This window comes from Chanodichthys erythropterus, chromosome 3, assembly GCF_024489055.1.
Source record: "Chanodichthys erythropterus isolate Z2021 chromosome 3, ASM2448905v1, whole genome shotgun sequence".
NCBI classification, from domain to species: Eukaryota; Metazoa; Chordata; class Actinopteri; order Cypriniformes; family Xenocyprididae; genus Chanodichthys; species Chanodichthys erythropterus.
In genome coordinates this window covers 35936222-35962282 of record NC_090223.1, presented here as the reverse complement: position 1 = coordinate 35962282, position 26061 = coordinate 35936222, and the positions used below count along the sequence as shown (strand labels likewise).

Genomic DNA, 26061 nt, shown 5'->3' with positions numbered 1-26061 from the left:
TGTACTATGTTAATATAATAATTTCTTAATTCCATTCTTTTTTTCTAAATTAAACATAAATATGATTATAGGCCTATCCATTTTTGATAATTCCAGGTTACCATGGTCGCACAGATTTACACATTTAACTCATGGCCATGAGAAATAATGTCGTTCCCTCACCATATGATCTCAAGGCCACGACTTTACATTGCGTGGCCACGACATAAGGATGCCGTTACCTCAACAAAATGATCTCGTGGCCACGAGTTATTATCACGTTCCCATGAATTAATATCTTGTGGCCACGACATATTATTACGTTCACACGAGATGTGATGTTGTGGCAAAGACAAAACGAAATGAACCGATCATGTCCTCTCCCGGTCACCATACTAACTGTCCAATGACAGTGAGTATTACAAGTGAGAGAGGGTTGGCTCTTCAAATTGAGGTGAAAGTTGATTGGTTGCTCCCACATGTGTACTATCCAATGGCATTTTACCATTCGATTGACAAATGGATAAAGAAAAGCATTTGGCAAACCGGCAAAGAAAAGCAATTGGTAAATAGGGATGGGCGATACCAATTATTTTCTTTCCGATCCGATACCAAGTACTTTCAAGACAAGTATCGTCGATATCGATACCGATACCGATACCGATACCGATACCGATACTCCAATGAAATATTTTCATGTGAGTGATTTTATATTGTTTTTTGATAGCCATCATTATTAATAGGCCTATTAAATAAACTGCAATGGACATGATTCTTTTTTACATTTATAAAAAATTATGAACATTATTAATTAAATGAACAAAGATATCACTGTAGGCTAACAACAAAATATAACAAATATAACAAAAAATTTAACATGTCTCATAAACTTTTTCTCAATAATTGACACATAATGTTTCTACATTTCTTCCCTTTATAGTTTTTTGAGATGAAACAAAGTGAATGTTGACATTCTCCTCTTCAGCCTGTTTTTCTTTGCTTGTGAAAAAAAGTGTGGTGTATTGTTTTTTGACAAACATCACATGAAGCTTCATCATTGTTAACTGGAGTGTAATAACTTCATTATGCTTCTTTTTCTTTCAGTCATGACCGCAGCCACGCACTCAACTCCGTTTAAAATGCTGCGCTTTGCGTGCTTGCTTGTCTTTGACAGAGTGAGCGTGAACACTGTCTCTACAAGCGGAAGAAGATGTAGTTCCCATTGCCATTCCTATTTAAGTAAATATTGCAATAATATACGGCGTACTACTGTTATTAAAATATCCCAAAATCACAAAAAAAAAACAAAAACCCCAAAACAAAAGAAAAACCCAGATAGGATCGATACTTCTATTTGAGAATCAGTCTTTTTGATACAACACCAGTATCGAAAGTATTGATACTTTAGGATCGATCCGCCCATCCCTATTGGTAAATAGAGAGAGAAAAAAAACATTTGCGAAATTCTTTTTAAAAAAGCAATTTAAATGCGCATTTAAAATGATTTACTAATGTACTTTTTATTGTTTTATTGATCTATGTTTTAAAAAATTAATAAAATAACCCGTTTCAACTTTGTCTATTTATTTATACATTCAAAAACATTTTTAAATGTATTGTTTTATTAAACTACATTTAAAAAAGGAATTAAATAAACAACTTTAAATATGTCTATTAATTTGCCCATATAAAAAGTGATTCATTTATATACATTTTTATGTTTGAATTATTAAATGAATTAATTGATTCTTCTTTTTATTTTTAAATGGCACTCCTGGTCCTCCATAGTTTTCTAGACATGGGTGTTATAGAAAATCATGTGCAATTGTAAGGGTGGAACTCCTACAGGGGTTCAGGCTGTAGGGTTGCAGAGCAACTAAAGAAACATTATCAGCAAGATGGTAGAAAACTGTACATTTCTTGTCTATTACCACCTACTGCAACTTATACCAACGATGGAAATAAGTGCAGTTATAATAGCAAAATATGTGGGAGAGCATTGCTATAGTGTGGCAATATTGTATTGCAATAGGGAGCACATTAATGTTAATACTAAATCAAAACTAGTTAGCACATCATTTGTAATTGAAAGGGTTTAATGACAATATCTGATTATGGTTACACTTAAAATAATTATAAAATAGATGTATGCGATGATAAAATCATATACCATTAATCATACACAGCATATATATAAAAAGTTACCTGAGAGAGAGAAAAAGAAAGAGAGAGAGAGAGCAAGAGAGTGCCCAAGAAAAGCCAAGAATCAAAGAAAGAGCAGAGCATACAGTTACAATCTTATTTTATATTATTTTCCCTGATTAATAAAGAATCAATGACTTTCACCTGTGACATACTGATTGAGTAAATTGGCAGGTGCAAAGACAAATCATGCTTGTGGAGTGAGGTGGAGCCATGCTGATTTACATCTGTATAAATATGAATGGCAGCACCCTAACGTATCATTGAAACAAGCTTAGCAATAATGGGGTTTTGGCAGGTTGGATTTGGATTGGTGTTTGTTCTTGTACTTGGATTTTCTGAAGCACAATGGAGAGCAAGAGCAACACATAATCTGAGTCCAAGCCATTTTAGGCCAAGGGCATTAGCTCAAGTTTTTCAACAGGCTGATTCTAGGAAGTCTTTGGTTCCCAATAATCCTGTATTTGCACCACAAAGGTTTCCTGTTCAAACACCAGCCATGACCAACTTTGGAAACCCTTCTCAAGATCTTCTGGGTGTTCAGTCAAAAGAGCTGTTGCAGGGTCCAGTGGCAAAACTGACGTGGAGCTTTCCAAGTCTACCAGAGGAACCACGGCAGCCAGACATTCCCTTCGAGCTGCCGCATCCTATCCCTCCCAACAGTGTAGCGGCTCAGTGTGGAGAGAATTCAGTATATGTGGAAGTGAAGGAGGACTTCTTTGGGACGGGGCGTCCACTGTTGTCCTCTGCTTTTACACTGGGAGGCTGTGCTGCAACTGGAGAGGATCCTTCTGCTCAAGTGCTCATTTTTGAGTCTGAACTGCATGGATGTAGCAGCACATCAACAGTAGGGCTCTATTTTGATGTTATCGTAGGTATTTTGAACTGTCCCTGTGAGTGATGTTTGTTCTTTTTAGGTGACTGAGGATGAGCTTGTCTATACGTTTAACCTCATCTACACCCCACAAGAGGCTTCCTATGGTGTTCCTATTGTCAGGAGCAGTGGTGCGGTGGTTGGTATTGAGTGTCACTATCCAAGGTGAGGACTAGTTTAAATCAGGCTCACTGGATGTGCTAATCCCACCATTTATGGACATAAGATGACTGCTTGTTTAACTCTTACAGAATGCATAATGTGAGCAGCAATGCCTTGATGCCCACTTGGATCCCATATGCCTCAACTAAAGTTGCAGAAGAAGTCTTTGTCCTGTCCCTCAAGCTCATGACTGGTTGGTGTAATCCAAACCTGTTTGTATCATGCCTGTGCATTTGAACCTGTGCTAAGACTCTTTCTCTGCAGATGACTGGACTCTTGAGAGGCCTTCTAACCAGTACTTCCTGGGCGACATCATAAATCTTGAAGCATCAGTGCATGTGTACAACCATGTTCCTGTCCGTGTGTTTGTGGACAGCTGTGTGGCTACTGCGGCCCCTGATGTCACTTCTGTCCCCAGATACTCCTTCATTGAGAATAATGGGTAAGCTGTGCAACATGTTTCCCACCAGAAGTGTTGTAGGATGTCTAACTGTGTTTTTGTCCCCAGGTGCCTAGTTGATGCTAAGCTCACAGGCTCCAGGTCTCACTTTATGCCCCGGACTCAAATTGACAAGCTCCGGTTTCAGCTGGATTCATTCAGGTTCCAGCAATCAGACCGTGGACTGGTATGTAAGCTGTAGTTGTGCAGCTCCTTGTATGAATTGCTAGCATGGTGCACAAACAATTTGTCTCTGCAGGTCTACATTACTTGCATTGTGAAGGTGGCTGCAGCATCCGCTCCGACAGCATCCGAACAGAAAGCTTGTTCATTCTCTCCTAATGGGTATGTTGCGCACTAGATCAGTGCACAGGTAAATTAGCAGTTGTACATTTTTTAATTGAGGGTTTGTCTTGTCAGTTGGGTGTCCGCAGATGATTCTGACCAGGTGTGTGGCTGCTGTGACTCCACTTGTGGCATCAGAAGTGCAAGTGATCAGCTGCTTACAGGTATGGAGTAACACTGATAACTTGTTGTCATGCACCACTTTGGTTCTCACTACTCTCTTGTTCCTCAGGTCTACAATGGGAAAAGGCATCTGTTGGCCCCATCAATGTTAAGGAATATGGCTATGGCCAAAAATAACTGGAAATGCCATGTGGCTTAATAAAAAAAGTGGTCTTAATTGGCTCTGTTTGAACTGTCTTTACTTGCACAAACACAACAATTCTATCATATGGCTTCACTTCTGTTCAGATATGTACGACAAGCCCTCAAACAAAACATCCCCACACAAGCCAGCAGTAGAACCATTTAAGCTAGGCCTGTTACAACAGTAAAGGATCATGGGATCCTTTAGTGTTCAAGGTTTTTTTTTTTTTTTTTTTTTTAGTCTGATGTGCCCTTTGGAACGCACTGAGTTTCTCTACAGTAACATAATATTGTCTTAACCAGGTATGGAACTGATCTTGAGTGTTGGTACTGTGGGAAGTTGAATGAAGTCGTCAGAAATTATGGCTTGCTATTTCAGCAGCATCCTCAATTGGAAAGGTTGTCTTGGTACCTATTAAACAACAGAACATGGTGTCAAAAGTATAAATATCATCTGATAACCAGGTCCCATTAAAGACGTCACAAATGACTGAACTGTGACGTGCATGTTGGAATTTCAAAGAAACAATGCTGCCTACTGAATTTGGCCATGGTCCATGGTAGATGCAGATTTGTTTCAGAAAGACAAGCATTACTTAATCATTTTGGACTACTTTTCTACTGACATCAACGACCGCAAAAGCTCTAGTTGAACACTTCAAGTCCATCTTTTTATGTCATGGAATTCCTGAGGTGGTGCACTCCGATAATGACCTCAGAGTATTTCCGTGTGTTTTCACAGTACTGGGGTTTTGACTGTCGAGTTCTCATTTTCCGCAGAGCAATGGAGAGGTGGAGCAAGCTGTGAGGACAATCAAGAACATCCTCAAAAAGTCAAAGGCTATTTACCTTGCACGTATGGCTTACCGAGCAGCCCCTCTTGCCAATGGGTACAATCCTGCCGAGCTCCTCCTGGGTAGGAAAATAAGAACACTAGTTCCTTGATTCCGTCACAGCTCGGTCCAAAGTGGGTAGATTTGGAAAAGCTCAAAAAAAAAACTAACCTACAGACAGAATCAGAAACAAAATTTTGACAAAAGGTACAAAGCACACATGACGCACTTGCAACCAGGTGAATATGTATGGATCAAAGACACTTCTGAAAGGGGTACTGTTGTCTCCACTGCTGGCACACCCAGATCTTACCTCTTAGAGACACCCAGAGGTACCTTGAGGAGAAAAAGGTTTCACCTCTCACCAACTCCAAAAGCTCTGTGACATCTGTTCTTCCAGACTCAACAGAATCATTCATCTCCATTGTCTGTAAGTCCAGCTATCACACCAGAAATTCAGAAGATATGCTAGCAGACTTCATGCAAGAAACGGTATCCTTCCAGGATTAGAGCTCCTCCTGGTTTTCTAAAGGCCTTTCATTGTAGTTAGAGATGCCCCGTAGAAACACTGAGTGGTCAATGGGGCAGAATAATCCCCACACTCAGTTGAAGGTTTTGGGTAGTCTACCCCATCCTTCTAGTCTAGAAGAATAATCATACAAAGCACATTTTGCTATCATTTTGTTGTATGAAAAATTTTTGAATTGTTCAAAATTTGGAGAATTGTTAATTTAACTGCTTTGCATAAAAATGTTAATTGTCTAATAAGATAAATATTTCTAAGTTTATTTTGCTCCCCTAAAGGAAAAAAAAGAAAGAATCCTATTTTGAAAGGGGGATGTAGTATTAGGTTCCATACGGTAACATAATATTGCATTAACCAGGTGTGGAACTGATATTGAGTGTTACGGTACTGTGGGAAGTCGGTTGCATCATCCTCCATTAGAAAGGTTGTCGTTGTACCTATTAAACAAAAGAACATATATCCCGTTTCGAACACACCGCATATGTCTGTCCTGAAGTAAGCAGTTCAGGTTAAAAAGATCTTTGCCACCCTTAAGTTTTTCATAATAGAAATAGTTAGATGTATCATTCTATGGAGTTTGTTAAACATGATCTTGCATTCCTTCAGGCTCAGTATAAAAACCACTTTGTGGCGGCATCGGGTGTTCCACCTAAACTTACCACAGAGTCCAGCAGCTCTTCTTGGTGGACCAGTGCAGGAAGTCTAATGCCAAGTTTACACTACAGGACTTTATACGTCGGCAGATCGCTGTGCTATTCAGAGTACATGACTTGCTGTGGAGTATTTGTGGTGTTCACACTATGTGACACTACGTAAATGATCTGCAACAGGAGGTTACACACTACACGAGCTGACAACAACTGTCACCCAATGACTTCATTTGAAAATGGCTGTTGGGAAGAAATTAGATTGAATTTTGAAATAAATTGAATAAAAATTAAAATAACATTATATTAAAACTTTAAAACATTCTGGCAGACCTCACAGAGTTAAGGAGACCGTTATTTTAGAACATTTCCCTTTATTGTTTCCATGACAACACATCATGCTTGTCACACGTGACACACTGCGGCCGCACTGTATGACAGATGTATTGCTCACCATGTCATCTGATATTCCCATTCTCAAATATGTGCAAGTGTTTTGTCATTTAAAAACCTAAATATTGACCTTGATCTTAATATATATAACGTGAATTCATCCATTTGTCCTGAAATACATGTGGCCGGTGAACTGGGAGAACAATAGAGTGAATGAGCTTTATAGTTACTTACACAATGTGTATCTGATATGAATAAATGTCGGCAAATTATATTTGAATGGATTGTTATTGCTCCTTCCATAGACATCAGTGTATAGTTCATTGGCTGTTGCATCACCACACAACAGGACAGTGAGTCGGCCGACAGCTCCAGATATTTAGCATGCTAGATATTTGTCTGGCATCTGCGAGGTGTTGGCAACGCATCACACATAAAGATTGCCGAGTTCTGATCGCTCGCTGATTTTTCCCCAATCACAGCCTGACCTGTCAGCGAGCTTTTTCACTGGCAAATCAGGTTTATAATCCTGTAGTGTAAACTTGGCATAAGCTCTTTGCTTTCAGGAGCACCTGAGGGGCCTGACAGACCCCACCTGCCCTACTCGCCATCGTCCTCTTCCTCTTTTTTCTCCATTGCGCCGCCCCCTGCCCACAGCTCAGAACGGGTTGGGGGTGAAAGGTCAGGGACTCATAAGGACAGCTTTGCAGTTCCTGATCCCCCCAAACGTAAGAAAAGCAGATGGGATAATTAAAGTGTATAAGATAAAAGCAGTCAACTGTTCTTAAATCAGAACACACAGCTGACCCAGTCTCCCCAGCGGTGTCTTTGTCTTTTTGTTTGTTTGTTTAAATAAATCCATCCCAGACTGACTGTTTCAGTCATTTAGAGCTGTGAATTGGCAGGATGAGTAACCAAATGCATCTTGAGCCCAAGCGTTGTGTTAAAGTAGATACTTGTTCAGTGGCAGACAAGTTGTTTCTTTCTGAAGAGACTAATAGGATGAGAAAATGTTGACTCTGACTGTGTAACATGAAAAATATTCTGATTTCAAGTAGTTGAATACTTTACTGTGTGCTGATTCAAAAACTGTTTAATCTTTTTTTAAAGTTCTTAAATGTCCATTAATGAGCTTGTTTTTTGTTCACACCTGTTAAAATTTTGAATTCAGTTTTTAGTAGACTCTTCAGATTATTGTTTTTTGGTGCTGACTAGCATATAGTATATTTCAAAATATCCACACACAGTCTGATCAACCTAATCGTAACAGTTGTAATGGGGGAAAAAACATATCAGTGAATCTATAATAAAATGTTTGATCTTGCATTCCTTTGGTTCTGAACTAAACTGCTCAATTTCAGTCCCTTGAAGATTGTTGATGTGAGCAAAGAATGTTTTTTACAATCTAAACCTGACTATAAACATACTAATCTTTATTATCTTGGGTACTGTAGTGTACAATTCTGTATGTGGCTATGTTTCTGAATCAATAAAAGAGGAGGATGCAAAGGATGTTTGTCATGTCTGTCATTTTGATATTTAAAATAAACAATCTTTGGTTAAGCTATTAATACAACATGCCCATACATGGTATTTAATTTTACTCTAATTAATAAAGAATCAATGACTTTCACCTGTGACATACTGATTGAGTAAATTGGCAGGTGCAAAGACAAATCATGCTTGTGGAGTGAGGTGGAGCCATGCTGATTTACATCTGTATAAATATGAATGGCAGCACCCTAATGTATCATTGAAACAAGCTTAGCAATAATGGGGTTTTGGCAGGTTGGATTTGGATTGGTGTTTGTTCTTGCACTTGGATTTTCTGAAGCACAATGGAGAGCAAGAGCAACACATAATCTGAGTCCAAGCCATTTTAGGCCAAGGGCATTAGCTCAAGTTTTTCAACAAGCTGATTCTAGGAAGTCTTTGGTTCCCAATAATCCTGTATTTGCACCACAAAGGTTTCCTGTTCAAACACCAGCCATGACCAACTTTGGAAACCCTTCTCAAGATCTTCTGGGTGTTCAGTCAAAAGAGCTGTTGCAGGGTCCAGTGGCAAAACTGACGTGGAGCTTTCCAAGTCTACCAGAGGAACTACGGCAGCCAGACATTCCCTTCGAGCTGCCGCATCCTATCCCTCCCAACAGTGTAGCGGCTCAGTGTGGAGAGAATTCAGTATATGTGGAAGTGAAGGAGGACTTCTTTGGGACGGGGCGTCCACTGTTGTCCTCTGCTTTTACACTGGGAGGCTGTGCTGCAACTGGAGAGGATCCTTCTGCTCAAGTGCTCATTTTTGAGTCTGAACTGCATGGATGTAGCAGCACATCAACAGTAGGGCTCTATTTTGATGTTATCGTAGGTATTTTGAACTGTCCCTGTGAGTGATGTTTGTTCTTTTTAGGTGACTGAGGATGAGCTTGTCTATACGTTTAACCTCATCTACACCCCACAAGAGGCTTCCTATGGTGTTCCTATTGTCAGGAGCAGTGGTGCGGTGGTTGGTATTGAGTGTCACTATCCAAGGTGAGGACTAGTTTATTTCAGGCTCACTGGATGTGCTAATCCCACCATTTATGGACATGATGATGATCAGAGGTGTAAAGTACACTCAAATGTTACTCAAGTGAAAGTACAAGTACTGAGTGAATTTTACTCAATTATAAGTATCTGGGCAGAATCCTATTTGAGTAAAAGTACCACATTAAAATTGTACTTGAGTATTAAAGTAACTGCAAAAATGAGAACTAGATTCTTTAAGCTTTTAACTTTTTAAAAACATGAAGTGAATGACCCACATATACAAGGTTTTATTCTGCTTTAGAACTGTTTGTATTTAAAGTTGGCATGAAATCAAAACCGACCCCATTTTCTTTGTTTGTTCACCACAAGACTAGTAATATGCACTATCTGTGCAAGTTACCACACTGAAATTGTTTTTTGCGGTAATCTTTAATCAAAATCTGAAAAGTTACTTCCGTTCTGGAATAGTGTTCCTTCTCGGATGACATCAGTTTGATGGCTTGGGTTAAAAATGCGTAAACCACTCCCCTCCAATCGTTAGTCTGCTATGAGCCAGAGATGGAGAGGAGCGCTAAAGTAATGCTGTGTTCACGTCACCTCGTATTTACCGGATTCTTGAAATGACAACACGTGACATATTCGGAGCTGTTCACGTCCTTTTGGTACTTGGACTGGGAATTGTGTTTCCATGGCACCACTATCAATGCCTAAATTAATCTACAGCGGTCAGGTGGTACAGCAGCCACGTGGTACATGTGGGAGCTTTCAGAAAACGCCCAGCTTACAAGCTGTAATTACGAGCTCTACGAGGACGTGAATGCTTTTTCTATTCAATCCGTTTCACTTGAAAAATGCATCACAACACTGGAGAGAAGACATTTGCAACTTCCAGTTCACGGGGACTTTAATGTCTGACCAATTTCATGGAATGTGAAAATGAATCTCATTGGCAAAATAACATTTCATATTAAAACTGGGCATTGGCACAATTCAGTTTGGTAATGGCAAGGGAGAATGGAATGAAGTGATCTCCAAAGTACTTTTTGACAGTAAATAAAACTAAGGAGTAAAGTGGTTTTTTTTTTAAATTTGTACTAAAAGTAAAAATCCCCAAAAAGTACAGTAATCAAGTAAAATTACTCATACCTTACACCTCTGAAGATGACTGCTTGTTTAACTCCTACAGAATGCATAATGTGAGCAGCAATGCCTTGATGCCCACTTGGATCCCATATGCCTCAACTAAAGTTGCAGAAGAAGTCTTTGTCCTGTCCCTCAAGCTCATGACTGGTTGGTGTAATCCAAACCCGTTTGTATCATGCCTGTGCATTTGAACCTGTGCTAAGACTCTTTCTCTGCAGATGACTGGACTCTTGAGAGGCCTTCTAACCAGTACTTCCTGGGTGACCTCATAAATCTTGAAGCATCAGTGCATGTGTACAACCATGTTCCTGTCCGTGTGTTTGTGGACAGCTGTGTGGCTACTGCGGCCCCTGATGTCACTTCTGTCCCCAGATACTCCTTCATTGAGAATAATGGGTAAACTGTGCAACATGTTTCCCACCAGAAGTGTTGTAGGATGTCTAACTGTGTTTTGTCCCCAGGTGCCTAGTTGATGCTAAGCTCACAGGCTCCAGGTCTCACTTTATGCCCCGGACTCAAATTGACAAGCTCCGGTTTCAGCTGGATTCGTTCAGGTTCCAGCAATTGGACAGTGGACTGGTATGTCTGTATGTTGTAGTTGTGCAGCTCCTTGTATGAATTGCTAGCATGGTGCACAAACAATTTGTCTCTGCAGGTCTACATTACTTGCATTGTGAAGGTGGCTGCAGCATCCGCTCCGACAGCATCCGAACAGAAGGCTTGTTCATTCTCTCCTAATGGGTATGTTGCACACTAGATCAGCGTACAGGTAAATTGGCAGTTTTAAACTTAACTGAGGGTTTGTCTTGTCAGTTGGGTGTCCTCAGATGATTCTGACCAGGTGTGTGGCTGCTGTGACTCCACTTGTGGCATCAGAAGTGCAAGTGATCAGCTGCTTACAGGTATGGACTAACACTGATAACTTGTTGTCATGCACCACTTTGATTCTCACTACTCTCTTGTTCCTCAGGTCTACAATGGGAAAAGGCATCTGTTGGCCCCATCAATGTGAAGAAATATGGCTATGGCCAAAAATAACTGGAAATGCCATGTGACTAAATAAAAAATGGTCTTAATAGGCTTGTTTGAATTGTCTTCATTTGCACATTACACGAACACTTCCATCTTTAACTTTACTGTTCAGATGTACCACCACAAAAAGACTTGCTGTTGGTGTAGGGGTGGGGACATTTTGGGGAAGACTTTGAGAACATCTATGTACAGGCTTTTTTTTTTTTTTTTTTCTCCTGAGATGGAGACATGTTTTATCACTCTGCCTAGGAAGTTATGCTTCAAAGTTACAACATTGAAGAACTGGTACTTCACCCAAAAATGAAGTTCCATCACGGAGTTTTGGACTGATGCTGACACCAGCCAAGATTTTCACTTTTCTGTAAAAGTGTATACTCTATTGCAGTATTTTATCTGCTGTTCTATTGGCTTGTGTGCACTTAAATTTATAAAAAAAAGATAGCTATTAAATGTTGCAAATTGCTTTTTTTTTTTTTTTTGTGCCCTCTGTAGTCCCTTGTTCGTTTAATGCATTTTAAGTGAACAAGGCTGTTTCTGCAGCCTCCCTAGCCATAAATTAATTTGGACACAACCAGCTCAAGTAATGGAGTAGTCCACTAATTGACAGATGTTAATTGAGCTGGGTTAAATAAAAAGAATCCCCTATAATTGTGGTGGTTCAAAATTCTTTAGCCATGGAATTAAGGCAAGTTTTTGGGCTATTGGTGTTTTTGGGTGGTTTGTCTGAAGCCCAATGGCAAGGTAGATCAATACAAAACCCTGTAATGTTTAAGCTTCAACAGCCAACACAAAGGCCACTGGAACCTGAATTTAGGATGTCTCTGAGTCCCCCAAAATATTCTCAAGATCCTATGGGTGTTCAGTCAAAAGAGCTGTTGCAGGGTCCAGTGGCAAAACTGACATGGAGCTTTCCAAGTCTACCAGAGGAACCACGGCAGCCAGACATTCCCTTCGAGCTGCCGCATCCTATCCTATACCTTCTGCTTTTACACTGGGAGGCTGTGCTGCAACTGGAGAGGATCCTTCTGCTCAAGTGCTCATTTTTGAGTCTGAACTGCATGGATGTTTCAGCACATCAATGGTAATGTTGTGTGTTTTGTAGGTTTCCGTGAGAAATGTTTACAATGCTAATCCTTTAGGTGACTGAAAATCTACATGTTTTCCCTCATCTACACTCCACAAGAGGCTTCCTATGGTGTTCCATTTGTCATGAGCAGATGACTGGAGATTTGAGAGGCCTTCTAATCAGTACTTCTTGGGTGATATAAAATTTGAAGCCTCTGTGAGGACATAAACCATGTTCCTCTGTCTATTTGTGGATAGATTTGTGGCTACAGCAGTCCTTGATGTCAGTGCTGTCCCTAGATACTCCTTTGAGAACAATGGGTAAGAAGTCCTTTTGTGCAATGTGAGTAAAGCAGAGGTCTGACTAGATTCTACATTAGGTGCATAGTCGATGCTAAGCTCACAGGCTCCAGGTCTCGGTTTATGCCCCGGACTCAAGGTGACAAGCTCCAGTTTCAGCTGTACACATTCAGGTTCCAGCAATCCGATAGTGGACTGGTATGTATGTTGTAGTTGTGCAACTTTGTATGAAATGCTGTCATGGTGTACAAACAAATGTCTTTGCAGGTCTATGTCACATGCTTCATCATCCATTCCAACAAGTCCTGAGCAGAAAGCTTGTTTATTCTCTGCTAATGGGTGTGTTGACTGAAAATCAAGATGCAAGGGTAAATCAGGCTGTGCAAGGAATTAATGTTTGTTTGTCAGGTGGGTATCTGCAGATGAATCTGATCAGGTGTGTGGCTGCTGTGAAATGACCTATAGCATCAGGAGTGCAAGCGATCAGCTTCTTGGAGGTATGAACTAAGCTACCTTCACGTTCTATTGGAAATTTGTTAATTCCCCACATCTGAAGTAATGATATTGAGCTCATTGCATTCAAGTTTCAAAATGGGATGGTGTTCATGTGTAATTTTTACCAAAGAAACTAGTGTGTATATACGATAATTCCAAGAGTATGTGAAGGCAGCATTACTCCCAAATATTTGGTTGTCATGTATATGGCTTTCACATTTTGTTTTTTCCTCAGATCTACGGTGGGAGAGAGCCTCTGTTGGGCCCATCAGTGTTAAGGAATATGGAAAAAGTAACTAAATGGCTGTGGTCATGTGGATGCTGAAAATTAAAGTTTTTAAAACCTATCTGACTTTTTTTCTGAAACTTTCCCTCATCACCTTGTAAGCAGCATGTTGTTTTTGCACACACATTAAAAGGAATTCACTCCAAAGTACTTCTTTTTTTTTTAAAGGGATAGTTCACCCAAAAATGAAAATTTGATGTTTATCTGCTTACCCCCAGGGCATCCAAGATGTAGATGACTTTTTTTCTTCAGTCGAACGCAAATTATGATTTTTAACTGCAACCGCTGCCGTCTGTCAGTCAAATAATAGCAGTGATTGGGAACTTGAACAATAAGAGTCGAAAAAACTTCCATAGACAAATCCAAATTAAACCCTGCGGCTCGTGACGGCACATTGATGTCCTAAGACACGAAACGATCGGTTTGTGCGAGAAACCGAACATTATTTATATAATGTTTTACTTCTAATACACCACTATGTCCAACTTCGTTCAGCTTCCGGCTAGTGTGGTCTGATCGCGCTCTGACAACGGAAGTGATGTCTCGCGCTCATTGAAGTATATGGGCGAGACATCACTTCCGTCATCACAATGCGTTTTTTGACTTCACTAACAGGAAGCTGAACGAAGTTGGACATAGTGGTGTATTAGAGGTAAAAATTATATAAATAATGTTCGGTTTCTCGCACAAACCGATCGTTTCGTCTCTTAGGACATTAATGTGTCGTCACGAGCCGCAGGTTTTAATTTTGATTTGTCTAAGCAAGTTTTATTTACTGTTATAGTTGAAGTTCCCATCTACTGCTATTATTTGACTGACAGACGGCAGCGGTTGCAGTTAAAAATCATAATTTGCATTCGACTGAAGAAAAAAAGTCATCTACATCTTGGATGCCCTGGGGGTAAGCAGATAAACATCAAATTTTCATTTTTGGGTGAACTATCCCTTTAAGAGACATGATCACTTATATGGTAAACAGGTTTAATTTAGGCTTATTCACATATAAAGGGCATTTTTGTTGACTGCGCAAAGCTGTTCAAAATAAAACATCATGCAAGGATTAGTGTGTCACAGAAGATATTCCTGCACTCAGCTCCTTAGCAGTTTTAGATGTTTTCTTTTGATTGTGCTGTTACAATGAGGGTGAGTAAATAATGATAGAATTTTGGCATTTTGGGCTGAACTATTCCTTTTAAGAAACAAAAGTACAATTGAGCTGCCTTGTCTTAAATTGAATCTGCATTATACAGAATACCAAGTGAGATCCATTGCCAGCCACGTCAGACCTGATCGACAGAGTAAGTGTCTTTCATATTCATATTATTGTGCTGCCTTAAAGCATTTCTATTAGATTTCAGCTTGACTCCATCCAGTACTCACAAGCTTTTCTTGACCTCTGATCTCTCACAGCTCTCTTATTCAGTGCAACATTTCGGAAGAAAATTGAAAAGCTGGCATGAGATATTTTGATCGACCCCATCCGTGTTGTGCAGGGTGACATAGGAGAGGTGCGGCCCTTGTTTCTTATACAAGAATTTGTGCTTAGTATTTGAATAAGTCTGTTTAAACTTGTTTTCTGATCCTCCCAGGCTAATGAAGATGTCACTCAGATAGTGGAGGTACTGCTGTCTGGGAAAGAGAAGTGGGGTTGGCTGACGCGCAGGCTGGTGGAGTTTACCTCCGCTGGCTCAGTGCTGGTCTTTGTCACTAAAAAGGCTAACTGCGAGGAGCTGGCTACAAATTTGAATCAGGAAGGTTATAGCCTGGGACTGCTCCATGGATCAGAGTGAGAGGAACAAAGTAATTGCTGACTTTAAGAAGAAGAATCTGCCCATATTGGTAGCTACTGATGTTGCTGGTTAGTGTTACTTATTTCTGCATCTGTTCAGGGAACTATTTCAATTTGTGTACTTTTTCCCTTTATTATAAATATGTTTTCATTCAAATTAATTTTCTCTTTCATTTCTCAGCTCGCGGGTTGGATATTCCATCTATCCGTACAGTCGTGAACTACGACGTAGCACGAGACATTGACACACACACACATCGAATTGGTAGAACAGGTCATGCAGGAGAGAAAGGTGTAGCTTACACCCTGCTCACCACTAAAGACACTTCATTTGCTGGTGACCTGGTTCGCAATTTAGAGGGAGCCAATCAGAGTGTTTCAAAGGACCTGATGGACCTGGCAATGCAGGTAAAACAACATCCTGTGCACAATATACATTTTTCATAGTGCATGTTTCATTGCTTTTTTTCACTAACTTTGCATTTACTTTTTTTTTTTTTTTTCCCTTTCCTTCTTCTTTAGAATCCCTGGTTCAGGAAATCCCGCTTTAAGGGTGGGAAAGGGAAGAAGATAAATATTGGAGGTGGAGGCCTGGGTTACAGGGAGAGACCTGGCCTTGGATCTGAATCTACTGTTAGTTTGACAATATTATGTAATTTATTTAAAAAATATTTATCATTTCAACCCCCCCCCCCCATGATTTTCCATAGGGCCTAGTTATTCCTGTGTTTGCAATTACAAGCAGGAACCAGAGCTAATTCATTGCTAATGCATTTATTGTTACATCTTACATCAGGAGTGCAGTAGTAGTGGCGGTGCTGCTCTTGGTAACTATGAGGCCTACAAACCCTCAACTGGAGCCATGGGAGACCGTATGTCTGCCCTGAAGCAAGCATTTCAGGTAAAACAAACAAACAAAACAAACAAACAAAAAAACACTCTTTGCCACCATTTTTCAGTATATCAAGTATCAGTATACCATTTTTTCAGTATACCATTTTTGCCATCATGTTTTTCAGTATAGATATTGTTGGATGTATCATTCTATGGAGTTTGTTAAACATGATCTTGCATTCCTTCAGGCTCAGTATAAAAACCACTTTGTGGCGGCATCTGGTGTTCCACCTAAACTTACCACAAAGTCCAGCAGCTCTTCTGGGTGGACCAGTGCAGGAAGTCTAAGCTCTTTGCCTTCAGGAGCACCTGAGGGGCCTGACAGACCCCACCTACCCTACTCGCCAACGTCCTCTTCCTCATTTTCCTCCATGGCGCCGCCCCCTGCCCTCAGCTCAGGCACCAAAATGAGTGGCTTCAGTAGCGCGGGCTCCCTGAGCTCAGTTTCAGACTCTTACTCTAGCTCTTCTTCAAAAGAGGGGTCCCGTAGTGATAGGAATGCTGACGACAGGGGTCGTCATGGAGATAGTCATTATCGTCATGGTGATAGGCATAGTGGGGTAGACCGTGATCGCTACGGGGAAAGGGACCGCTACAGTGACAGAGATCGTCATGGCGATAGCCGAAACGGTGAAGGGAGCCATAGGGACAGAGAGGGACGGTCAGAACGAGATGGAGGGGAAAGGTCAGGGACTCATAAGGACAGCTTTGCAGTTCCTGATCCCCCCAAACGTAAGAAAAGCAGATGGGATAATTAAAGTGTATAAGATAAAAGCAGTCAACTGTTCTTAAATCAGAACACACAGCTGACCCAGTCTCCCCAGCGGTGTCTTTATTTGTCTTTTTGTTTGTTTAAATAAATCCATCCCAGACTGACTGTTTCAGTCATTTAGAGCTGTGAATTGGCAGGATGAGTAACCAAATGCATCTTGAGCCCAAGCGTTGTGTTAAAGTAGATACTTGTTCAGTGGCAGACAAGTTGTTTCTTTCTGAAGAGACTAATAGGATGAGAAAATGTTGACTCTGACTGTGTAACATGAAAAATATTCTGATTTCAAGTAGTTGAATACTTTACTGTGTGCTGATTCACAGATATTTGTGAACTATATATTTTCTTTAAGACTCAGCAGTGTGTTTTAAAGTGTGCTATGTCATGTTTCATCTTTTTTTTAAAGTTCTTAAATGTCCATTAATGAGCTTGTCTTTTGTTCATACCTGTTAATATTTTAAATTCAGTTTTAGTAGACTCTTCAGATTGTATTTTGGTGCTGACTAGCATATAGTATAGTTCAAGAAGGAATGACGTCTACAATAAATTCACACACACAGTCTGATCAACCTAATCATAACAGTTGTAATGGGAAAAAAACATATCAGTGAATCTATAATAAAATGTTTGATCTTGCATTCCTTTGGTTCTGAACTAAACTGCTCAATTTCAGTCCCTTGAAGATTGTTGATGTGAGCAAAGAATGTTTTTTACAATCTAAACCTGACTATAAACATACTAATCTTTATTATCTTGGATACTGTAGTGTACAATTCTGTATGTGGCTATGTTTCTGAATCAATAAAAGAGGAGGATGCAAAGGATGTTTGTCGTGTCTGTCATTTTGATAAAATAAGCAATCATTTGGTTAAGCTACTATTACAGCATGCCTGTATATGGTACTTCATTTTACTCTGATTAATAAAGAATCAATGACTTTCACCTGTGACATACTGATTGAGTAAATTGGCAGGTGCAAAGACAAATCATGCTTGTGGAGTGAGGTGGAGCCATGCTGATTTACATCTGTATAAATATGAATGGCAGCACCCTAATGTATCATTGAAACAAGCTTAGCAATAATGGGGTTTTGGCAGGTTGGATTTGGATTGGTGTTTGTTCTTGCACTTGGATTTTCTGAAGGACAATGGAGAGCAAGAGCAGCACACAATCTGAGTCCAACCAAGCTTAGGCCAAGGGCATTAGCTCAAGTTTTTCAACAAGCTGATTCTAGGAAGTCTTTGGTTCCCAATAATCCTGTATTTGCACCACAAAGGTTTCCTGTTCAAACACCAGCCATGACCAACTTTGGAAACCCTTCTCAAGATCTTCTGGGTGTTCAGTCAAAAGAGCTGTTGCAGGGTCCAGTGGCAAAACTGACGTGGAGCTTTCCAAGTCTACCAGAGGAACCACGGCAGCCAGACATTCCCTTCGAGCTGCCGCATCCTATCCCTCCCAACAGTGTAGCGGCTCAGTGTGGAGAGAATTCAGTATATGTGGAAGTGAAGGAGGACTTCTTTGGGACGGGGCGTCCACTGTTGTCCTCTGCTTTTACACTGGGAGGCTGTGCTGCAACTGGAGAGGATCCTTCTGCTCAAGTGCTCATTTTTGAGTCTGAACTGCATGGATGTAGCAGCACATCAACAGTAGGGCTCTATCTTGATGTTATCGTAGGTATTTTGAACTGTCCCTGTGAGTGATGTTTGTTCTTTTTAGGTGACTGAGGATGAGCTTGTCTATACGTTTAACCTCATCTACACCCCACAAGAGGCTTCCTATGGTGTTCCTATTGTCAGGAGCAGTGGTGCGGTGGTTGGTATTGAGTGTCACTATCCAAGGTGAGGACTAGTTTATTTCAGGCTCACTGGATGTGCTAATCCCACCATTTATGGACATGATGATGATCAGAGGTGTAAAGTACACTCAAATGTTACTCAAGTGAAAGTACAAGTACTGAGTGAATTTTACTCAATTATAAGTATCTGGGCAGAATCCTATTTGAGTAAAAGTACCACATTAAAATTGTACTTGAGTATTAAAGTAACTGCAAAAATGAGAACTAGATTCTTTAAGCTTTTAACTTTTTAAAAACATGAAGTGAATGACCCACATATACAAGGTTTTATTCTGCTTTAGAACTGTTTGTATTTAAAGTTGGCATGAAATCAAAACTGACCCCATTTTCTTTGTTAGTGCATATTACTAGTCTTGTGGTGAACAATCTGTGCAAGTTACCACACTGAAATTGTTTTTTGTGGTAATCTTTAATCAAAATCTGAAAAGTTACTTCCGTTCTGGAATAGTGTTCCTTCTCGGATGACATCAGTTTGATGGCTTGGGTTAAAAATGCGTAAACCACTCCCCTCCAATCGTTAGTCTGCTATGAGCCAGAGATGGAGAGGAGCGCTAAAGTAATGCTGTGTTCACGTCACCTCGTATTTACCGGATTCTTGAAATGACAACACGTGACATATTCGGAGCTGTTCACGTCCTTTTGGTACTTGGACTGGGAATTGTGTTTCCATGGCACCACTATCAATGCCTAAATTAATCTACAGCGGTCAGGTGGTACAGCAGCCACGTGGTACATGTGGGAGCTTTCAGAAAACGCCCAGCTTACAAGCTGTAATTACGAGCTCTACGAGGACGTGAATGCTTTTTCTATTCAATCCGTTTCACTTGAAAAATGCATCACAACACTGGAGAGAAGACATTTGCAACTTCCAGTTCACGGGGACTTTAATGTCTGACCAATTTCATGGAATGTGAAAATGAATCTCATTGGCAAAATAACATTTTATATTAAAACTGGGCATTGGCACAATTCAGTTTGGTAATGGCAAGGGAGAATGGAATGAAGTGATCTCCAAAGTACTTTTTGACAGTAAATAAAACTAAGGAGTAAAGTGGGTTTTTTTTTTTTAAATTTGTACTAAAAGTAAAAATCCCCAAAAAGTACAGTAATCAAGTAAAATTACTCATACCTTACACCTCTGAAGATGACTGCTTGTTTAACTCCTACAGAATGTATAATGTGAGCAGCAATGCCTTGATGCCCACTAGGATCCCATATGCCTCAACTAAAGTTGCAGAAGAAGTCTTTGTCCTGTCCCTCAAGCTCATGACTGGTTGGTGTAATCCAAACCTGTTTGTATCATGCCTGTGCATTTGAACCTGTGCTAAGACTCTTTCTCTGCAGATGACTGGACTCTTGAGAGGCCTTCTAACCAGTACTTCCTGGGCGACATCATAAATCTTGAAGCATCAGTGCATGTGTACAACCATGTTCCTGTCCGTGTGTTTGTGGACAGCTGTGTGGCTACTGCGGCCCCTGATGTCACTTCTGTCCCCAGATACTCCTTCATTGAGAATAATGGGTAAACTGTGCAACATGTTTCCCACCAGAAGTGTTGTAGGATGTCTAACTGTGTTTTGTCCCCAGGTGCCTAGTTGATGCTAAGCTCACAGGCTCCAGGTCTCACTTTATGCCCCGGACTCAAATTGACAAGCTCCGGTTTCAGCTGGATTCGTTCAGGTTCCAGCAATCAGACCATGGACTGGTATGTAAGCTGTAGTTGTGCAGATCCTTGTATGAATTGCTAGCATGGTGCACAAACAATTTGTCTCTGCAGGTCTACATTACTTGCATTGTGAAGGTGGCTGCAGCATCCGCTCCGACAGCATCCGAACAGAAGGCTTGTTCATTCTCTCCTAATGGGTATGTTGCGCACTAGATCAGCGTACAGGTAAATTGGCAGTTTTAAACTTAACTGAGGGTTTGTCTTGTTAGTTGGGTGTCCGCAGATGATTCTGACCAGGTGTGTGGCTGCTGTGACTCCACTTGTGGCATCAGAAGTGCAAGTGATCAGCTGCTTACAGGTATGGACTAACACTGATAACTTGTTGTCATGCACCACTTTGATTCTCACTACTCTCTTGTTCCTCAGGTCTACAATGGGAAAAGGCATCTGTTGGCCCCATCAATGTGAAGAAATATGGCTATGGCCAAAAATAACTGGAAATGCCATGTGACTTAATAAAAAATGGTCTTAATAGCTTGTTTGAATTGTCTTCATTTGCACATTACACGAACACTTCCATCTTTAACTTTACTGTTCAGATGTACCACCACAAAAAGACTTGCTGTTGGTGTAGGGGTGGGGACATTTTGGGGAAGACTTTGAGAACATCTATGTACAGGCTTTTTTTTTTTTTCTCCTGAGATGGAGACATGTTTTATCACTCTGCCTAGGAAGTTATGCTTCAAAGTTACAACATTGAAGAACTGGTACTTCACCCAAAAATGAAGTTCCATCACGGAGTTTTGGACTGATGCTGACACCAGCCAAGATTTTCACTTTTCTGTAAAACAGTGTATACTCTATTGCAGTATTTTATCTGCTGTTCTATTGGCTTGTGTGCACTTATAAAAAAAAGATAGCTATTAAATGTTGCAAATTGCTTCTTTTTTTTTTTTTGTGCCCTCTGTAGTCCCTTGTTGGTTTAATGCATTTAAGTGAACAAGGCTGTTTCTGCAGCCTCCCTAGCCATAAATTAATTTGGACACAACCAGCTCAAGTAATGGAGTAGTCCACTAATTGACAGATGTTAATTGAGCTGGGTTAAATAAAAAGAATCCCCTATAATTGTGGTGGTTCAAAATTCTTTAGCCATGGAATTAAGGCAAGTTTTTGGGCTATTGGTGTTTTTGGGTGGTTTGTCTGAAGCCCAATGGCAAGGTAGATCAATACAAAACCCTGTAATGTTTAAGCTTCAACAGCCAACACAAAGGCCACTGGAACCTGAATTTAGGATGTCTCTGAGTATACTCAGTTGGACATAGTGGTGTATTAGAGGTAAAAATTATATAAATGTTCGGTTTCTCGCACAAACCGATCGTTTCGTCTCTTAGGACATTAATGTGTCGTCACGAGCCGCAGGTTTTAATTTTGATTTGTCTAAGCAAGTTTTATTTACTGTTATAGTTGAAGTTCCCATCTACTGCTATTATTTGACTGACAGAGGGCAGCGGTTGCAGTTAAAAATCATAATTTGCGTTTGACTGAAGAAAAAAAGTCATCTACATCTTGGATGCACTGGGGGTAAGCAGATAAACATCAAATTTTCATTTTTGGGTGAACTATCCCTTTAAGAGACATGATCACTTATATGGTAAACAGGTTTAATTTAGGCTTATTCACATATAAAGGGCATTTTTGTTGACTGCGCAAAGCTGTTCAAAATAAAACATCATGCAAGGATTAGTGTGTCACAGAAGATATTCATCAAATTTTCATTTTTGGGTGAACTATCCCTTTAAGTTTCCTGCTGAAACTTAACTCTCTTTTGCAATCTAGCCCTAAGAAATGACAAACAGCATTGTTTACTAGTTGAATGTCGGACATCTGCTTGAAGTTCCACATGAAATGACAGTTTTTAATTCTGTAAATCCAGAGGATTTATGTGGCTATATTCTGCATTTTGGTGTTTGGGTGTAGATTAATGTTTGGCTTGTAAAAACGCACTTCATGACGTTTTCATGGTTTAAAAAAAAAAAAAATCTTCATTTTACAGTATGCTTTTTACAGTAGCAACGTGTCATTGGCTGATGTCCATTTTGTGTTTTGCATTAACATTGAATGTGTGTGTGCATGCATATGATTGCCTCCAGTGACCCTTTTGACTAACATGAATGATTAATAAGAAATACCTTATGCTACACAATTTTACTGAAACATTAAATATTTGCTTTTGTTTATTGGTTTGTAGCTTTTATATAATTTTAGGGATAATTATGTGATGACAATGACTTTTTTTACATTTTATATGCTATGTACTACTTTGAATCTGCTGCTCTTAATCTATTCTTGCTATTCATAATAATGTGCGCTATTCATAATAATGTGCTTATATTTTATTAGACTTTCATTAAGTAAATGAAAGGGTACAATATCAGTTTATAACATTTCTTCAAGCTGGATGAGTATAAAGTTTTGATTTAATTGCTTAAAGTCATTTCTAAATGTCATTTAAAACACAAAACACTCCTATTTTCCTCAACCCGATGATGACTCAATGATTTTCACCTGTGACATGATGCATAAGTAAGTTAACAAGTCCAGGGAACCATTACGCTTGATGCTAGAGAGGTGGAGCCAAGCCCACTACCGCTATAAACTCCTATAAATAAAGGAGGAAAGCCAAAGGTCAGCATTAAGGATCTGGCAGTTTCTAAATATGGGGTTGAGGCAAGGTGGCTTTGGATTGGTGTTTATGCTTGTGTTTAGCTTATGTGAAGCACAGTGGCAAGGAAGGTCAGTACATAATCAGTACCCATTTGGGCAAAAGCCATTAGCACAAGATTCTCAATGGGTTGAATCCAGGGTTTCCCTGAGATATGAACCCAGCAATCTTTTTTTTTTTTTTTTGCACCACATAGGTTTCCTGCTCAGTTTCCTGTCCAGACACTAGCCAAGGCTGGCTTTGGAAAGCCTTCTCAAGATCCTTTGGGTGTTCAGTCAAAAGAGCTGTTGCAGGGTCCAGTGGCAAAACTGACATGGAGCTTTCCAAGTCTACCAGAGGAACCACAGCAGCCAGACATTCCCTTCGAGCTGCCGCATCCTATCCCTCCCAACAGTGTAGCGGCTCAGTGTGGAGAGAATTCAGTATATGTGGAAGTGAAGGAGGACTTCTTTGGGACTGGGAAGCCACTGATGTTCTCAGCTTTTACACTGGGAGGCTGTGCTGCAACTGGAGAGGATCCTTCTGCTCAAGTGCTCATTTTTGAGTCTGAACTGCATGGATGTAGCAGCACATCAACTGTAAGGTTCTGTTGTAAAAATAAATGTAGGTATTTTGAACCATCCACAAGTGTTCTTCTATAAACCTTTCTGTTTAGGTGACTGAGGATGAGCTTGTCTATACGTTTAACCTCATCTACACCCCACAAGAGGCTTCCTATGGTGTTCCTATTGTCAGGAGCAGTGGTGCGGTGGTTGGTATTGAGTGTCACTATCCAAGGTAAGGGCTGAATTCATTCAGGATTGCAGAAGGCTGTTAATATCATAAGCACTAAATGGTGACTGCCTCTAATTCCTTGACAGAGTGCATAATGTGAGCAGCAATGCCTTATTACCCACTTGGGTCCCATATGCCGCTATTATAGTTGCAGAGGAACTTTTGGTCTTCTCCCTCAAGCTCATGACTGGTTGGTACAATGTAAATGTGTTTGTAACATGCCAGTGCGTGTGAGACTGGGTTAAAATGCTTTCTTTGCAGATGACTGGAGATTTGAGAGACCTTCTAACCAGTACTTCCTGGGTGATTTCATTAATATTGAGGCTTCGGTGAGGCCATACAACCACGTTCCTCTTCGTGTGTTTGTGGACCGCTGTGTGGCTACTTCAATCCCTGATACCAGTGCTGTACCCAGATACTCCTTTATTGAGAATAATGGGTGAGAAAAGGGCCTTCAAGTACCATTCATCAAAGCATCATGGAATCTGAAGTTTATTTTTTGTTGTTTGCTTTTCTACCCTAGGTGCCTTGTTGATGCAAAGCTTACAGGCTCCAGCTCTCGCTTTATGCCCCGGACTCAAATTGACAAGCTGCAATTTCAGTTGGAGGCGTTCCGATTCCAGCAAGAGACTAGTGGATTTGTATGTATGTAGTTTAGCAGTTTGGATGCATCTTGGCTTGAAGTGTAGGAATAAACTGTCCTTTTTGTAGGTCTACATCACTTGTGTTCTCAAAGTAGCTGCAGCATCCAACCCTACTAATGTTGAACAGAAGGCTTGCTCTTTGTCTGCTAATGGGTATGATTTCATTTTTTTTATTTTTTTTTAATTGCCCCAAGACTTTAGAGTGTGAGGACTTATGTGGTTTGCCTGACAGGTGGGTGGCTGCTGATGAGGATAATCAGGTGTGTGGCTGCTGTGATGCAACCTGTAGCACTATGAGTGGAAGTGATCCGCTTCTTAAAGGTAAGTGAATAAGCTTACAAAAGTGAACGTATGGCTTTCTGTTGCCATGTGCTTTAATGTTCTCGCACTCTTCTGCAGATCGGCGGTGGGAGATGGCATCTGTTGGACCCATCAGAGTCAAGGACTATGGTTTTGGTCCGGTGTAGAGTACTAACTGCAGAATGGCAAAATAAAGTCATGTTGGTCATACTGTTGAGTTACTGGATTATCTGAATCCGTCAGTGTTTGTGGCTAAATCTCAGTGCTGATGACCGTAGTATCTGGATCACACTTATTATAGATTATGGATAATTCATTATCAAAGTTCTGTGAACCACCCCCCTAAAACGACTAGCATCCCAAACATTGTTAAAACACAGGCAGAGGTGTCCTGTTACAGGACAACTAAGAACTTTTATGTGCAAAGAATTTTGCAGAGACTAGTGACTCTGAATTCATTTTCAGAGAAGCACATATAAACCCTCTTAAATTCTATATCTAAAAGCACTTGATGTATAAACATGTAGCCTATCCAATTTTCCCATCTCATGACTTTCCTTTTCTAGGCTTTATTCTGTGTATTCCCTTTTGAACTATTTTGGTATTGGTATTCCAGAGTTGCAAATTCATTTAACAAATCACATGGAAAGCATTTTTGGTATCTACAAACTTTCATTTCCTATTTGGCAATTTGTTACTCTGACACATTAGTATTATAACAATCTACAAGGTTCTTCTCCCATTAATCCAATCCAGTGTCTTATAATATCCTGCCAAACGCACAAAGACTTGTAAAGTTCCCTCTGAGAGGACCATTCCTTATTGGCTCAGACACCAAGAGTGTGACATCTTCAACCTTTTAACCCTTTGAGCGGTACGGTCCCACATATGGGATTTTTATTTCAGTGCCCCTGGGCGTACGGTACCACATATGCAGTGTTGTGCCAGTTCATACCTAAAGAGAACTAGCTCAAAGTTCAGTTCACACAGATGATAATGAACTAGTTCATGTTCATAGTTCTTTTTTTTTTTAAATGAACTAAGTTCACATATCTAAAAATGAACTAGTTCACGTTCATTTGTTAAATTCTTTTT

The 26061-nt window shown here is 40.2% G+C and overlaps 6 protein-coding genes across 7 annotated transcripts; all 6 read left to right on the top strand.

Annotated features, from left to right (window-relative positions):
- The first annotated feature begins 1838 nt into the window (after nucleotides 1-1838).
- LOC137011651 (zona pellucida sperm-binding protein 3-like) lies at nucleotides 1839-4301 on the top strand. Its single transcript, XM_067374688.1, has 8 exons — nucleotides 1839-3028; nucleotides 3099-3220; nucleotides 3307-3410; nucleotides 3482-3659; nucleotides 3726-3843; nucleotides 3916-4001; nucleotides 4077-4165; nucleotides 4234-4301. Exons 1-8 carry the CDS (start codon nucleotides 2465-2467, stop codon nucleotides 4299-4301), a joined length of 1329 nt encoding a protein of 442 aa, XP_067230789.1. The 5' UTR covers nucleotides 1839-2464.
- A 4178-nt stretch (nucleotides 4302-8479) lies between these two features.
- Nucleotides 8480-11413, top strand: LOC137011643 (zona pellucida sperm-binding protein 3-like). Its single transcript, XM_067374678.1, has 8 exons — nucleotides 8480-9043; nucleotides 9114-9235; nucleotides 10419-10522; nucleotides 10594-10771; nucleotides 10837-10954; nucleotides 11031-11116; nucleotides 11189-11277; nucleotides 11346-11413. The coding sequence occupies exons 1-8, from the start codon at nucleotides 8480-8482 to the stop codon at nucleotides 11411-11413; spliced, it is 1329 nt and encodes a 442-aa protein (XP_067230779.1).
- A 3598-nt stretch (nucleotides 11414-15011) lies between these two features.
- Nucleotides 15012-16111, top strand: LOC137004417 (ATP-dependent RNA helicase DDX42-like). The gene is made up of 5 exons (XM_067364711.1): nucleotides 15012-15061; nucleotides 15143-15411; nucleotides 15524-15750; nucleotides 15865-15994; nucleotides 16053-16111. The coding sequence occupies exons 2-5, from the start codon at nucleotides 15330-15332 to the stop codon at nucleotides 16109-16111; spliced, it is 498 nt and encodes a 165-aa protein (XP_067220812.1). The 5' UTR covers nucleotides 15012-15061; nucleotides 15143-15329.
- Nucleotides 16112-16152: 41 nt separating this feature from the next.
- LOC137011692 (ATP-dependent RNA helicase DDX42-like) lies at nucleotides 16153-17818 on the top strand. Its single transcript, XM_067374766.1, has 2 exons — nucleotides 16153-16243; nucleotides 16425-17818. Exons 1-2 carry the CDS (start codon nucleotides 16205-16207, stop codon nucleotides 16992-16994), a joined length of 609 nt encoding a protein of 202 aa, XP_067230867.1. The 5' UTR covers nucleotides 16153-16204; the 3' UTR covers nucleotides 16995-17818.
- Nucleotides 17819-18087: 269 nt separating this feature from the next.
- LOC137011639 (zona pellucida sperm-binding protein 3-like) lies at nucleotides 18088-21020 on the top strand. The gene is made up of 8 exons (XM_067374664.1): nucleotides 18088-18651; nucleotides 18722-18843; nucleotides 20030-20133; nucleotides 20205-20382; nucleotides 20448-20565; nucleotides 20638-20723; nucleotides 20796-20884; nucleotides 20953-21020. Exons 1-8 carry the CDS (start codon nucleotides 18088-18090, stop codon nucleotides 21018-21020), a joined length of 1329 nt encoding a protein of 442 aa, XP_067230765.1.
- A 2214-nt stretch (nucleotides 21021-23234) lies between these two features.
- LOC137011631 (zona pellucida sperm-binding protein 3-like) lies at nucleotides 23235-25149 on the top strand. 2 transcript variants are annotated; one of them, XR_010893505.1, is made up of 9 exons: nucleotides 23235-23319; nucleotides 23445-23826; nucleotides 23904-24025; nucleotides 24109-24212; nucleotides 24284-24461; nucleotides 24546-24667; nucleotides 24734-24819; nucleotides 24899-24987; nucleotides 25066-25112. XR_010893505.1 is itself a non-coding variant. In XM_067374649.1 (9 exons), the coding sequence occupies exons 1-9, from the start codon at nucleotides 23243-23245 to the stop codon at nucleotides 25131-25133; spliced, it is 1224 nt and encodes a 407-aa protein (XP_067230750.1). In that variant the 5' UTR covers nucleotides 23235-23242; the 3' UTR covers nucleotides 25134-25149. The 2 variants fall into 2 exon arrangements, 1 of the variants encoding a protein (XP_067230750.1); XM_067374649.1 differs by having other exon boundaries at nucleotides 24546-24663; nucleotides 25066-25149.
- Nucleotides 25150-26061: the final 912 nt, after the last annotated feature.